Source organism: Coregonus clupeaformis, unplaced genomic scaffold, assembly GCF_020615455.1.
Source record: "Coregonus clupeaformis isolate EN_2021a unplaced genomic scaffold, ASM2061545v1 scaf0095, whole genome shotgun sequence".
Classification (NCBI taxonomy): Eukaryota; Metazoa; Chordata; class Actinopteri; order Salmoniformes; family Salmonidae; genus Coregonus; species Coregonus clupeaformis.
In genome coordinates this window covers 679,643-694,284 of record NW_025533550.1, presented here as the reverse complement: position 1 = coordinate 694,284, position 14,642 = coordinate 679,643, and the positions used below count along the sequence as shown (strand labels likewise).

The following is a 14,642-nucleotide window of genomic DNA, read 5'->3' as shown; positions in this document are numbered from 1 at the left end:
GTTGCTTTTGCTGCTGAGGAATGGCAGTCAGTTGTTTCGCAGGCTCGGTGGCCAGTTGCTCTTGCATGAGCAGTTGGAATGGCCATATCCTACAGACAAAAGTGATCCTGCGTAGGGCCATGCAGCATCGTAACCTGGTGTAGGATATTTATCATCTAGGTAACAAAGAAAAATGTTGAACTGTAAAATGCCAGCCTTTGAAGTTACTGGAACTATATAACTGCCATTTGAAATTAATTGAATTAGTGTAGAAACTCACCTTGTAATGTAGAACAGGTTATCCCTCCAATTAACAAGCAACAAATCCAAGGAACTCTAAAGAAAAAAAGTCAGTTAAACTACTACCTGTAACACCTGGAGGAAAAGGGAAACAAACTAGATCAATACCTTCAAAAACTTAACTCAAACTCCAAAAGTCACACCCATCAAACCCTCACCACTATTCAGAACTAGTGGTAACCATCAGCCCAACCAGAATATCCTTTTCACTGTATTTGCCAGTCTTTTGGTTGCTCCTTATAAAGAAATCCCAGACCCTTTTAATATGGCTGGCTAATTAGGGACAGCTGTCAGCCACTGAACTACATTTAATTCCTAATTCCAAATTCACCCCTAAGTCCTACACCTTTGCCTAGACACTTCTGTGGATCAGAAATGAATGGATAGGTATAAGCAATATGGCCACAATTGCATCCAGCCTATAAGAAGGCAAGGTGATGCAATTACCATATTGCTTTAACCTATCTGTTTCAAATGCCCATAAGAGACTAGCTGGTAGGTGTAGTGACTAGGGGTTGATTTGGAATTCAGAAATTTACTCAGATGTGATTGATTTCCTAATTGACTTCCTGATAAAGGACCAACATTTATTATTTGTTGCATTTTCTCTTTTTGACAAGTTTGATAGCCCTAATGCTATAGCACGTGTCAAACCCATTCCACGGAGGGCTGGATTTCTGCGGGTTTTCTGTCCTCCCTTGTACTTGATTGAATCGTATATCCTTCATTTGAATTCCATGCTGTCACAGTCACTAGCCCATTCAAGCTTAACATCCTTATCATTTATCGCCCTCCAGGTTCCCTTGGAGAGTTCATCAATGAGCTTGATGCCTTGATAAGTTCCTTTCCTGAGGATGGCTCACCCCTCACAGTTCTGGATGACTTTAACCTCCCTATGTCTGCCTTTGACTCATTTCTCTCTGCCTCCTTCTTTCCACTCCTTTCCTCTTTTGACCTCACCCTCTCACCGTCCCCCCTACTCACAAGGCAGGCAATACGCTTGACCTCATCTTTACTAGATGCTGTTCTTCTACTAATCTCACTGCAACTCCCCTCCAAGTCTCCGACCATTACTTTGTATCCTTTTCTCTCGCTCTCCTCCAACACTACTCACTCTGCCCCTACTCAGATGGTAATGTGCCATCGCAAACTTCGCTCTCTCTCCCGCTACTCTCTCCTCTTCCATCCTATCATCTCTTCCCTCTGCTAAATCCTTCTCCCTCCGATCTCCTGATTATGCCTCCTCAACCCTCCTCTCCTCCCTTTCTGCATCTTTTGACTCTCTATGTCCCCTATCCTCCCAGCCGGCTCCGTCCTCCCCTCCTGCGCCGTGGCTTGACGACTCATTGCGAGCTCACAGAACAAGGCTCCGGGCAGCAGAGCGGAAATGGAGGAAAACTAGACTCCCTGCGGACCTGTCATCTTTTCACTCCCTCCTCTCTACATTTTCTTCCTCTGTTTCTGCTGCTAAAGCCACTTTCTACCACTCTAAATTTCAAGCCTCTGCTTCTAACTCTAGGAAGCTCTTTGCCACCTTCTATTCCCTGCTGAATCCTCCTGTGGATGACTTTGTCAACCATTTTGAAAAGAAGGTTGATGACATCCGATCCTCATTTATTAAGTCAAATGACACCGCTGGTCCTGCTCACACTGCCATACCCTATGCTATGAATTCTTTCTCCCCTCTCTCTCCAGATGAAATCTTGCGACTTGTGATGGCCGGCCGCCCAACAACCTGCCCGCTTGACCCTACCCCTCCTCTCTTTCCAGACCATTTCCGGAGACCTTCTCCCTTACCTCACCTTGCTCATCAACTCATCCTTGACCGCTGGCTATGTCCCTTCCGTCTTCAAGAGAGCGAGAGTTGCACCCCTCCTCAAAAAACCTACACTCCATCCCTCCGATGTCAACAACTATAGACCAGTATCCCTTCTTTCTTTTCTCTCAAACTCTTGAGCATGCTGTCTCTAGCCAACTCTCCTGCTATCTCTCTCAGAATTACCTTCTTGATCCAAACCAGTCAGGTTTCAAGACTGGTCATTCAACTGAGACTGCTCTTCTCTGTGTCACGGAGGCTCTCCGCACTGCTAAAGCTAACTCTCTCTCCTCTGCTCTTATCCTTATAGACCTATCTGCTGCCTTTGATACTGTGAACCATCAGATCCTCCTCTCCACCCTCTCCGAGTTGGGCATCTCTGGCGCTGCTCACTCTTGGATTGCATCCTACCTGACAGGTCGCTCCTACCAGGTGGCGTGGCGAGAATCTGTCTCCGCACCACGTGCTCTCACCACTGGTGTCCCCAGGGCTCAGTTCTAGGCCCTCTCCTATTCTCTCTATACACCAAGTCACTTGGCTCTGTCATATCCTCACATGGTCTCTCCTATTATTGCTACGCAGACGACACACAATTAATTTTCTCCTTTACCCCTTCTGATAACCAGGTGGCGAATCGCATCTCTGGTGGACATATCAGTGTGGATGTCGGATCACCACCTCATGCTGAACCTCGGCAAGACGGAGCTGCTCTTCCTCCCGGGGAAGGACTGCCCGCTCCATGATCTCGCCATCACGGTTGACAACTCCATTGTGTCCTCCTCCCAGAGTGCAAGGAACCTTGGCGTGACCCTGGACAAAACCCTGTCGTTCTCCGCTAACATCAAAGCGGTGACCCAATCCTGCAGGTTCATGCTCTGCGAATGTTGTAGAGTACGACCCTACCTTACACAGAAAGCGGCACAGGTCCTAATACAGGCACTTGTCATCTCCCGTCTGGATTACTGCAACTCACTGTTGGCTGGGCTCCCTGCCTGTGCCATTAAACCCCTACAACTTATCCAGAACGTTGCAGCCCGTCTGGTGTTCAACCTTCCTAAGTTCTCTCATGTCACCCCGCTCCTCCGCACACTCCACTGGCTTCCAGTTGAAGCTTGCATCTACTACAAAACCATGGTGCTTGCCTACAGAGCTGTGAGGGGAATGGCACCTCATTACCTTCAGGCTCTGATCAGACCCTACACCCAAACGAGGGCACTACGTTCATCCACCTCTGGCTTGCTAGCCCCCCTTCCTCTACCGAAGCACAGTTCCCGCTCAGCCCAGTCAAAGCTATTCACTGCTCTGGCACCCCAATGGTGGAACAAGCTCCCCCACGACGCCAAGACAGCGGAGTCACTGACCACCTTCCGGAGACACTTGAAACCCTACCTCTTTAAGGACTACCTGGAATAGTATAACAGTAATCCTTCTACCCTACTAAATTATTGATTGTACACAATTCACTTGGTTCATTTGAAGATTAGAGGCTAAATGAGCAGTTAGGCCCCACTATTTTACACATGCCTTCTTTTAAAGTGTTGGTGCATTCAGGATAGCAATATTTAGCTGTTTAACAGTTTCAGTTGCACATAGTGCAACATCTTGGACACATTTTTAATTCAGACAAACATACACCAATTAAATACTGTCTCCTGAGTGGCGCAGTGGTCTAAAGCACTGCATCGCAGTGCTAGCTGTGCCACTAGAGATCCTGGTTCGAATCCAGCCTCTGTCGTAGCTGGCCGTGACCGGGAGACCCATGGGGCGGCGCGCAATTGGCCCAGCGTCGTCCAGGGTAGGGGAGGGAATGGCCGGCAGGGATGTAGCTCAGTTGATAGAGCATGGTGTTTGCAACGCCAGGGTTGTGGGTTCGATTCCCACTGGGGGTTCGATTCCCACTGACATTATACAAACACACCACACCAATGCTTTTGATGATCTGAGTCTTTTATGTTTCAGAGGCAAACAGGGCGCGTTTGAATGGTAATGCTAAAGCAACTGACTGTAGACCAAAGTCGAGAAGCAACGTCAGGAGAGGTGCGTCTGCGACAGCCGAAAGTCAGACACTAATGTCGTTTTCCAACAGCATTGCAGTGTTAGCATTGTTTATAAAAGGTTTTCTTTATCATGTAAAAAAATACGTATCCAAAACCCACTCATACAGTTGAAGTCGGAAGTTTACATACACCTTAGCCAAATACATTTAAACTCAGTTTTTCACAATTCCTGACATTTAATCCTAGTAAAAATTCCCTGTCTTAGGTCAGTTAGGATCACAACTTTATTTTAAGAATATGAAATGTCAGAATAATAGTAGACAGAATTATTTATTTCAGCTTTTATTTCTTTCATCACATTCCCAGTGGGTCAGAAGTTTACTTTCACTCAATTAGTATTTGGTAGCATTGTCATTCAATTGTTTAACTTGGGTCAAATGTTTTGGGTAGCCTTCCACAAGCTTCCCACAATAAGTTGGGTTAATTTTGGCCCTTTCCTCCTAACAGAGCTGGTGTAACTGAGTCAGGTTTGTAGGCCTCTTTGCTCACACACGCTTTTTCAGTTCTGCCCACAAATGTTCTATAGGATTGAGGTCAGGGCTTTGTGATGGCCACTCCAATACCTTGACTTTGCTGTCCTTAAGCCATTTTGCCACAACTTTGGAAGTATGCTTGGGGTCATTGTCCATTTGGAAGACCCATTTGCGACCAAGCTTCAACTTCCTGACTGATGTCTTGAGATGTTGCTTCAATATAGCTACAGAATTTCCCTTCCTCATGATGCCATCTATTTTGTGAAGTGCACCAGTCCCTCCTGCAGCAAAGCACCCCCACAGCATGATGCTGCCACCCCTGTGCTTCACAGTTGGGATGGTGTTCTTCGGCTTGCAAGCTGCCCCCTTTTTCCTCCAAACATAACGATGGTCATTATGGCCAAACAGTTCTATTTTTGTTTCATCAGACCAGAGGACATTTCTACAAAAAGTACGATCTTCGTCCCCATGTGCAGTTGCAAACCGTAGTCTGGCTTTTTTATGGCGGTTTTGGAGCAGTGGTTTCTTCCTTGCTGAGTGGCCTTTCAGGTCATGTTGATATAGGACTCGTTTTACTGTGGATATAGATACTTTTGTACCTGTTTCCTCCAGCATCTTCACAAGGTCCTTTGCTGTTGTTCTGGGATTAATTTGCACTTTTCACACCAAAGTATGTTCATCTCTAGGAGACAGAACACGTCTCCTTCCTGAGCGGTATGACGGCTGCATGGTCCCATGGTGTTTATACTTGCGTACTATTGTTTGTACAGATGAACATGGTACCTTCAGGCGTTTGGAAATTGCTCCCAAGGATGAACCAGACATGTGGAGGTCTACAATATGTTTTCGGAGTTCTTGGCTTATTTCTTTTGATTTTCCCATGATGTCAAGCAAAGAGGCACTGAGTTTGAAGGTAGGCCTTGAAATACATCCACAGGTACACCAGTTGACTCAAATTATGTCAATTAGCCTATCAGAAGCTTCTAAAGCCATGACATAATTTTCTGGAATTTTCCAAGCTGTTTAAAGGCACAGTCAACTTAGTGTATGTAAACTTCTGACCCACTGGAATTGTGATACAGTGAAATAATCTGTCTGTAAACAATTGTTGGAAAAATTACTTGTGTCATGCACAAAGTAGATGTCCTAACCGACTTGCCAAAACTATTGTTAACAAGAAATTTGTAGAGTGGTTGAAAACGAGTTTTAATGACTCCAACCTAATTGTCTGTAAACTTCCAACTTCAACTGTATGTGTGTACGTTATACAATCGATTAGTGAGAGAGAGCCTCAATAACAGACATTTCTTCACTGTAGGCTACAAATGAATTGCAGCAAATTCCTGTTTCAGTCACGTCTTTGGTCACGTTCGTGTGGGTCAAACATCAAATCCAATCAAATCCAATCCAATTTGATTTGCCACATGCGCCGAATACAACAGCTGTAGACATTACCGTGAAATGCTTACTTACAGCCCTTAACCAACAATGCATTTATTTCTTAATAAAAAAGTAAAACAAAACAACAACAACAAAAAAGTGTTGAGAAAAAAAGAGCAAAAGTAAAATAAAATAACAGTAGGGAGGCTATATACAGGGGGGTACCGGTGCAGAGTCAATGTGCGGGGGCACCGGCTAGTTGAGGTAATATGTACATGTGGGTAGAGTTAAAGTGACTATGCATAAATAATTAACAGAGTAGCAGCAGCGTAAAAAGATGGGGTGGGGGGGCAGTGCAAATAGTCCGGGTAGCCATGATTAGCTGTTCAGGAGTCTTATTGCTTGGGGGTATAAACATTAACATAAACACAGAAACTTGCAGTCTACTACCTTTGATCACATCATTTTTGTAAAGTTCATGCAGTCGACATGTAGACTCAAGTCTGACATTTTTAATCCCTAGAATGCAACACACTTTGAATGGTGGTGACCAACAATTGTCACCGACTTAACAATAGTAATCCGATGAAGGTGCCCACTGTCTCCATAACATGTCTCCCTCATGTGGATGAAATAAAAAACAAGACAACAACCCATCTCATCATCCTCTGACCATCTACCCTCTTTTGTGGATGCGTTTTTTCCAATGTCTCAACTTCGATTGCAGTACACATCCACAAACACATCCACTCACTCGCATGCAACTGTATAGATAGCTATAAATATATCTAAGGCCCCCTTAAACACAACATCTGCCAAGTAGTGTTTTCCCTATTCCAGCTGATGTTTCCGCTTGGCACTCCAAACCTGCTAATTATCCTTGATTCCAAGTCTGGGCTTTGAAATTCCCTTCTCCTTTTATACGAATTTTTAGGGATCAACCGTTCAACTTTTCTCCCTCTTTGGTGTGTGTCGTTTTCTTGTCCTGTTTCTTTCAGCACAGCAGGCAGACAATCTGTTATTTTTTCTGGTCTTTTATATTCACCCCAAGTGCTCCAATCCTTCTTTACTTTATTGTATGGCCCTTAATGTCTAGAAATCTGTACTCATTCCCCTCTTCCACTGCTGTACACAGTCCTAATGTGACTGGATCTTTCATGTATGTCACTTAATCAGACCTGGGTTCAAATACTATTTAAAACATTTCAATTAATTTCACATACATTCTAAGTAAGTATTCAGATATTTTATATGAAAAGATAAGTAGTTGAATTTGTTTTATGTATGTGGAAATACACTTGGAAAGTATTTGAAAAACTCAAATACAGTGACTCAAATACACTCCCATTCTTTTAGATAAGTATTTGAACATACTGTCAAATAATACAATTGGGCGGACTATTTGGTTTTTACAAATAACCATTCAAATACAAAAATAAAAGTTTTTGTTTTGTGCTGTGTATTTTAAAATACTCAACTACACAGAAAAAGTATTTGAAATACCAGATACTCAAATACACATGTATTTGAACACAGGTATGCACTTAATGTAGCATTTGCATGAAAATACACACAGATTAATTGTATTGTAATATATTGCATCATTCTATTCTATTGTATTTGTTGTTTCTTTGTGATTGCATTTGGAATCTTCTAATGTTATTTTTTCCTAGGACAGATTCCAATTCTTCTTTCTCTGTTAGACCCTCCAGGCCCTGTCAGTCTTCAGAGGTCACTCAGTTGTGATTGTAACCATCAGATCAGTGCCAATGCTAACAAACTAGGACAAAATCTCAGTGGTGAGTAGCCACTGACCTGTGGTCAACTCAGACTGTAGACAGCGGACTAGCCGTCACATAAAGACACACTCATGCCCTCCAGAGCACACACGGAGATAGTAGCCTACATAAGATTCAGGCAGAAAACAATACTCACTCCAAAACAGACACAATAATTGTCACAAAGCTTATTATTTACATTGATTTATTTGTTTGTTTTACAACTCAGTTTTAGGATCAGGTTCTCCTGCCTGCTTCACCTCCTAAAAATATGAAAAAGGTTTTTGAGAAGCAATGCTTTCTACATATTATCAAGGCCACTGAAACGTATAATGCTCCATAGATATGGGTTCAAATAGTATTTGTTTTCTTTCAAATACTTATTTAACTGCTCTTAATTGAGCTTGCCTGGCACAATGGAACCAATAGAATAGTCCCAAAAGTGCAAACCCCGTCCATCTGGCACTCCAGGTAGGCTCAATCAACCCTCAAAGGCATTTGAAAGAAAACCAATACTATTTGAACTCAGGTTTGTTTTGACCTCTGACCTTGAGATCGCCTCGTATGAGTGACTGGCAGAATTCCCGCACGCGCTCTGTGGAGATCTCTCCCTCGGGCATGAGCCACTTCATGTCTGAGCCGCCATCGTAAATGCCCACGCGGGGAAGGTCACGTGACGTCAGGCCGAAGTAGCCCAGAGATTTCTCATTGGACTTCACCCCGTGTACCAGCACAAACAACAACTGTGACAAAGAAATCATGGTCATGTTCAGTTGAGCACACTGTAGCAAAAACGTTTGGTAACAGAAACTAAAACTAAAATCTGTGATTTTATTGGACGAGACCATAATATATATAATATACAGTATATTGAGATTCTGGGACTCAAAACATCTGACTCCATTGATCCAATTTACAAATTAAATTCAAGATTCAATTAAAGAGTTGATTCAAAATAACCGATTCCAAATAAGGGATTAGGGACATTATCTCAAGATCTGAATCAAATGGCCAATATAATAAGGGTTTTGGTGAGTCGCTCTTTTCAGGTCCAGTTGCTGCATGCCTGCTCTCACCTTTCCAATGAATTCTGGGGCCAGAGCTCCTAGCCGTTCCTTGAGCACTTTATAGTCACCACTCCCCCTGTTGATGAAGAGCAGGAGGTGCGCCTTCACCTCAGACTGGAACAGACCCACTGCTGTCTGAGAGAGAGAGAGAAATAGGCATGTGCGAGTACATTAACTGTCTGTAAGTCTGGTTATATGACTGAACATGAAAGGCTAATAATACAAAGATGTGATGCCAAGGTGTAGTTTTAACAAGGCTGGTTTAACTGTTAATAGGTGCTGTTGTATAGAGTCGTGTGGAAGGTGTAGATGGACCGTGCCGTGGTCATTGACAGTACCACTTGGTTGTACTCGGTGATGTAGCGAAGCTCGTTCATGGTGATAAAGCGAGCAAGGCCATCCGCCTCCACCTTCTTCGTCTGAGAGAGCTGAAGGTTCTCTTGGTGGTTATCTGCCTGAACACACACACATAAATCACATTTTTCAGTTGATATTTTCTTGTAAATTTGCCGTCGAAGTAGTTGTAATGTGACTTAAGCATGTGATTTCTGATGGACAAAGTGAAAGGTGTGGTGTAGTTGTTTACCTTTCTGAAGATGGCGATGGTGTCAGACACGATGCTGAGTTTGGCCCATGCCTCCTTGTCGCTGCACAGAGCCACAGCGATAGGTTTCACAGTCTTAGCTGCCTCCACAAACTCCTTATAGCCAAAAGTCTCCTCTGAGGGAGTCTGAGAGAGAGAGGGAAAGAGATGAAGAGATAAAAAGAGAGAGAGGGGGGACAGAGAGAGGGGGCAGACAGAGAGGGAGAGAGAATGTTAGTCTAATAACACTCACTATAGTGAAATACTCTTGAAGTCTGTTTTTGAGATTCAAATTGCCACTTAGCCCCAGTGAATTTCAGTGAATAATATTTTGGTGCCTTGTATTTGTCATAGAATCATCCTCAAAGAATGTCTTGAAATAATATTTTGGTCCCCAGCAGCAACAAGGCAGTCCACCATTTACTCTCATTTGCTCTCTCTCTCTCTCTCTCCCTTCCACTCCTCCCTCTCCACCCCTCTCTCTCTCTCCTTCATTCTCTCTCTCCTCCACTCATCTCTCTCTCCTCCACTCCCTCTCGCTCTCCTCTCCTCCACTACTCTCTCTCTCCACCACTCCCTCTCTCCACCCTTCACCCACGCTCTGTTTACACTTGTTTACAGCGACCTACTCTGTGCCAATCCCACAATTCCTCAGATGCGTCCTCATTTCCTTGTCCAGCGGGCCGCCGCCTGCCAACCATCGTCCCCCGCACACAGAGTTAGGCCAAAGGGCTCGGGCCGCCGCTTGGCACTCTGGGACGGCCGCCTACTATCCCCACGGCAATGCCAGCTAGTCACTTCCTGTGCCAAGTGTGTGGCCACAGGAAATAGTTTCCCGCCAAAACCTGACAGCAGCTGGGACTGTAGCTATGAACACACAACAGTACACAGGAAGGAATGCATGTTTGTTTTTTTGTCTCAAATCTGAGTTATGGTCTAATCTGACCTCGGTTATATCTGGCTGGCCACGTCCGGCCGCACGTTAGCGGTGTAGCGGCTAGCCAACGATGCTAAAAATCTGCTGTGGATTTGTACCATTGTGATGTTTCAACCCTACTCAGCCTACAGTAGGTTACTGTACACGTTACATTTCCCTCCCTCCCTCCCCTCCCATCCTGCCCTTCCCACGCTTGTTTCCTGTCTGACCTCGAAGAACCCGATGACGACCACCTCGGAGGCTTCGATGAAGGCCTCGGCTGCACTGACATCACTCAGGGTTGGGAGGGCGCTGTCTGTAGGGCGAGAGAGAGAGGTGGGGGGGGTTGATGGAATTAGTTCTACCCACACTAGTTCTGTCTCTTTAGGAACACAGAGCAGATGAGAAATGCATTAATCTGTAGAATGCCTCTCAGAAAGCCAGTCATAGGCTCAATCCCAATGCCCATACCAGCATACCATTTAGAATGAAGCAATGTATTGGGCATATACTCTAAGGGGTAAACTAGTGTGCATATTGTAACATAGAGGTCAAAAAGAGAGAAGAGGAAGGACTTTAAAGAGAAGAAAACAGGAAATAAAGATGGATGTCTAGGAAATCTAAAGACATGTACATGACCAACGGCAAAGAGATTCTTACCTTCAGTTATGGCTGAGGTGGCCAGGAGGGAGAGAAACAGAGAGCGCAGCAGCGTCATAACTTTATCGGCAGGCTGTAGACAGAGAAGTGCTCTAGAAAGTTTGTCCGTTTTTGATTCTATGCCGGACAGTGTGAGTTTTAGGCTGGAGTCTGTGTCCGTCTGTCCATGTGTGTGTCGTGTCCCCCCTTCCGTCCCTCTGTACCTCAGGGTCTGCCACATGGCCGTTTCCTCGTGCTGCTGATTGGTGCCTGTATGAGATCCTGACAGGTGTTATTGATACGTTAAGGTCAGTGAGTGTTGGACTACGTGTCACCGTGTCAGTTCATAAGTGTGTGTTGGTGGGTGGGTGGGTGGGTGGGCGTGCATACACACGTGTATGACTAAGAATGTACCTCCTAACATGACGATACCCATGCAAAATGTTTTTTGTTTTTTTTACTTCAGAATCTCAATCGGAAAAAATCTAAAGAAGTCAAATCTGTCACATATTTTCAGCCTATACAGACACCTCACTCAACAAGGATGCATATCTCTAGTACAGTCCAGATTGTACAGTGCATAAATATCTGTAGTTGTAAATATCTAAATTGTCTAGTCAATTTGAAGTGGGCATCTTTTTTTTTTCAATCCCCTTTTTCCATACTCATTCTGTAATTTCCTGCTGTTCACCTAAAATATAGCATTGTTTTTCGGACACAGTAATGCCACTTTATAGGAATTCGATTTGTGTGCATGTGTGTATGCCGTTCAAACTAATGCAGGGTTGGATGTGGCACTCCCTCCTGTGGTGACTTGGCAACACTGCACTCTGTATCAGCAGGGTGTTTACCTACTGGTGTCACTGGTCTGGCAATAGTGGTGGCACGAAACAGGCAGCTGTTTGGTCTGACTAAACCAAGAGAATTAGCCAGCCAGCTATTTTAGTACACCACGGACACGCAACAAACCACACCTTTATGTAACATGTTTATCAGAGACATCGTTAGAAGACATAAATTAAGCAGGAAAAGTATTTTAGATTGTTGAATATGTAGTGTGATTTATTGATTTTAAATAAAGTTTCAATTAAAAGCAATTTGAGGATTCCAAGGGGAAGTGTGTGCTGAAAATTAGAGAATTTGTTTAAGGTGTATAGATTCTTTATATTATAGATTCTGAGAACGCAAACTACCCAAAGTATAGTACACTATGTGGCTTATGGGGGCCAATGGTCCGTTTAAAAATGAAACAATGAGCAGCTTAAAGGAATAATCCATTCAAAAATGATATTTTGGTATTTTTTACATTAGTCCACTGTTGAACTAACTTGCAAAACGCATCATCATCATGATGTGGCAAGTTACAATTAGCTTTTTGAAAGTCCTAAATCTTGAAAACTTGATCGGTGACATGCAAAGCCTTTTGGGACTGTATCAACAGTGGACTAATACATTAATTAATTAAAAAAGAAAAAATAGAAAAAAAAATATATATATATACATTGTTTTTTTGTGGATTATTCCTTTAAAATGAAAGTAGTTCCCACGTTTGAAAAGATTGCCCTCTAATACCAGAGTCATATGTGTCGAGGTCCTGCTAGATGTTTCATAAACAGCTTGTAACCAGCTTAAGACCTGTCATAGTGAGGGCAGTTTGCCAGGTGTGTACTGTCCTCAATCCATAGGGAGTCCTCCTTGGTTAGTGCTACCCAGGATCCTTGGGACATCTCTACCCTAAACCCTAACCTTAACCCTTACCCTAACCTTAACCATAGCCTTAACCATATTAAATGTAAACTTCAATGGGGTAGGGACATCCCAAGAATCCCAGATAGCAAAGACCAGTCCTCCTTAGTGATGAGTAGCGGGACATCCCTATCAACAAGAACCTAAGTGACCCTATAGAGTTCTCACAACTGGATATGAAAAAAAAAAAAAAAGATTTTACCATATTTGTACTTGTTTATAATATTGTAAAACAATTGAACTGTATAATGAACATGTACTCTAAAAGAAATAGGAACAACAAATATATAAATATATATATAATTTTGAAAACAAACTCAACATTGAGTCTCTATGGTAAGGTATCATTGTTGTTCTTGAAAATAAAAATGGGAGTTAATTACATATTATCCACGACTATAACGTGTGTTGCTTGCCACATTCCAAGTGCTTCATGTCCCTCTTACATACTGTAACTTCCTGTATCTACACTACAGTATAGTCAACAGGTATAGGTATAATCTGTTGGTTGTGCAATACCTTGCAGTGTCAAGTATTGTGATATGTGTTGATACTGGCTTAGCCCTCTTTGACGATGTGAACTTATGAACTTATAGCAAAAGATCCCTCAATATGTTCTATTTACATCTCATATCGGGTCTCAAGCATGCACTTTTTTCTTTCTTCCTCTCTCCAATCAATATAGGAGAAACTTACATACACATATCCAATTTTTCTGAACAAGTGCTTAATATCAGATAATAAGTAACCTGATTAAGACTTAATAAGGGTCAAAACGTTGCCAATAAACCACATGAGAGTATAGATTGCAGTGTTCTAAGTCTCTATTTACCTTTTGCCTCTTTCTAACCATCTCAATGTCTGCATGTGAATCTACTGTACGTTGGCCTGTACATGTGTGTATTATTAACACCGTCTCAGAGAATTAGTGACACGCCATATTAAGCCAGTAAGGCTTCTTAAGAGATAAAAGCATGAGAGCCTCAAAACTTATGTTGTGTCACTTGTGTTGTGTCACAGCATCACTCATGTCCTCAGATGGTCGCCACTCTCTTTCGCATATCTCTGCATGATCTCATATGTATGTACACTATCTATATATCCATAGCTGCATGATCTCATATGTCTGTACAGTATCTGTATGTATCTAGATATCCATAGCTGCATGATATCCTTCCCCCAACTGTGTTGACCTCGAACTCCAATTCAGCAACGTTTTTCTCAGTCAACATCCTTTTTCACCGTAACACTCGCTGTTGAATGTTCACTCGCTGTTCAATGTTCACTCTCTGTTCTACTCCACTTGGCTGATCTCCTGCTCCTCTTCCCTCCTTTTCACTCCTCCTTTTGCCTCTGACGTTATTTCACAGTCTAGGGAATCTAAAGGTTCCCTTCCACCACAGTCCTAGAGTAACCTCTAGCTTTTGGAAACAAATGCTTTGTTAAAGAGACTAATTAAATGTAAGGCCTTTACTGTAAACTGGCCCGGGTGTTTTAAAACATGTTGTAAACTCTTAACACAGAAATACTGCCAAAAACATTTGGAATGAGGGGAGAAAAGCGAGAGAGTTGGAGTGGAGGGAAAACAGGGACAAATTAATGTTTAAATTCGTGCATCTTCTGATTTCTTGAGAGCGAGAGAGAGAGAGAGAGAATTCATGGTGACTGAGTTTGAATTTATAGACACCTGTAATCTGAGAAAGAGATGATGGATGGATGATGAAAGAGGCAGACGTGAGAGTATTAATATGGCTCTGACACTGATAGTCGTGAGACAGAGTTAATAATACACACAGGCTCGTGTGCCATTTAGCAGACGCTTTTATCCAAAGTGACTTACAGTCATGTGTGCATACATTTTTGTGTATGGGTGGTCCCGGGGATCGAACCCACTACCCTGGCGTTACA

The 14,642-nt window shown here is 43.0% G+C and overlaps 1 protein-coding gene across 1 annotated transcript; it reads right to left on the bottom strand.

Annotated features, from left to right (window-relative positions):
- Positions 1-7,971: 7,971 nt before the first annotated feature.
- LOC121557705 (endoplasmic reticulum resident protein 27) lies at positions 7,972-11,299 on the bottom strand. The gene is made up of 7 exons (XM_041871200.2): positions 11,010-11,299; positions 10,580-10,665; positions 9,437-9,580; positions 9,189-9,305; positions 8,860-8,985; positions 8,332-8,526; positions 7,972-8,046 (listed from the first exon to the last, which is right to left on the bottom strand). The coding sequence occupies exons 1-7, from the start codon at positions 11,227-11,229 to the stop codon at positions 8,002-8,004; spliced, it is 933 nt and encodes a 310-aa protein (XP_041727134.2). The 5' UTR covers positions 11,230-11,299; the 3' UTR covers positions 7,972-8,001.
- Between the last annotated feature and the right edge of the window lie 3,343 nt (positions 11,300-14,642).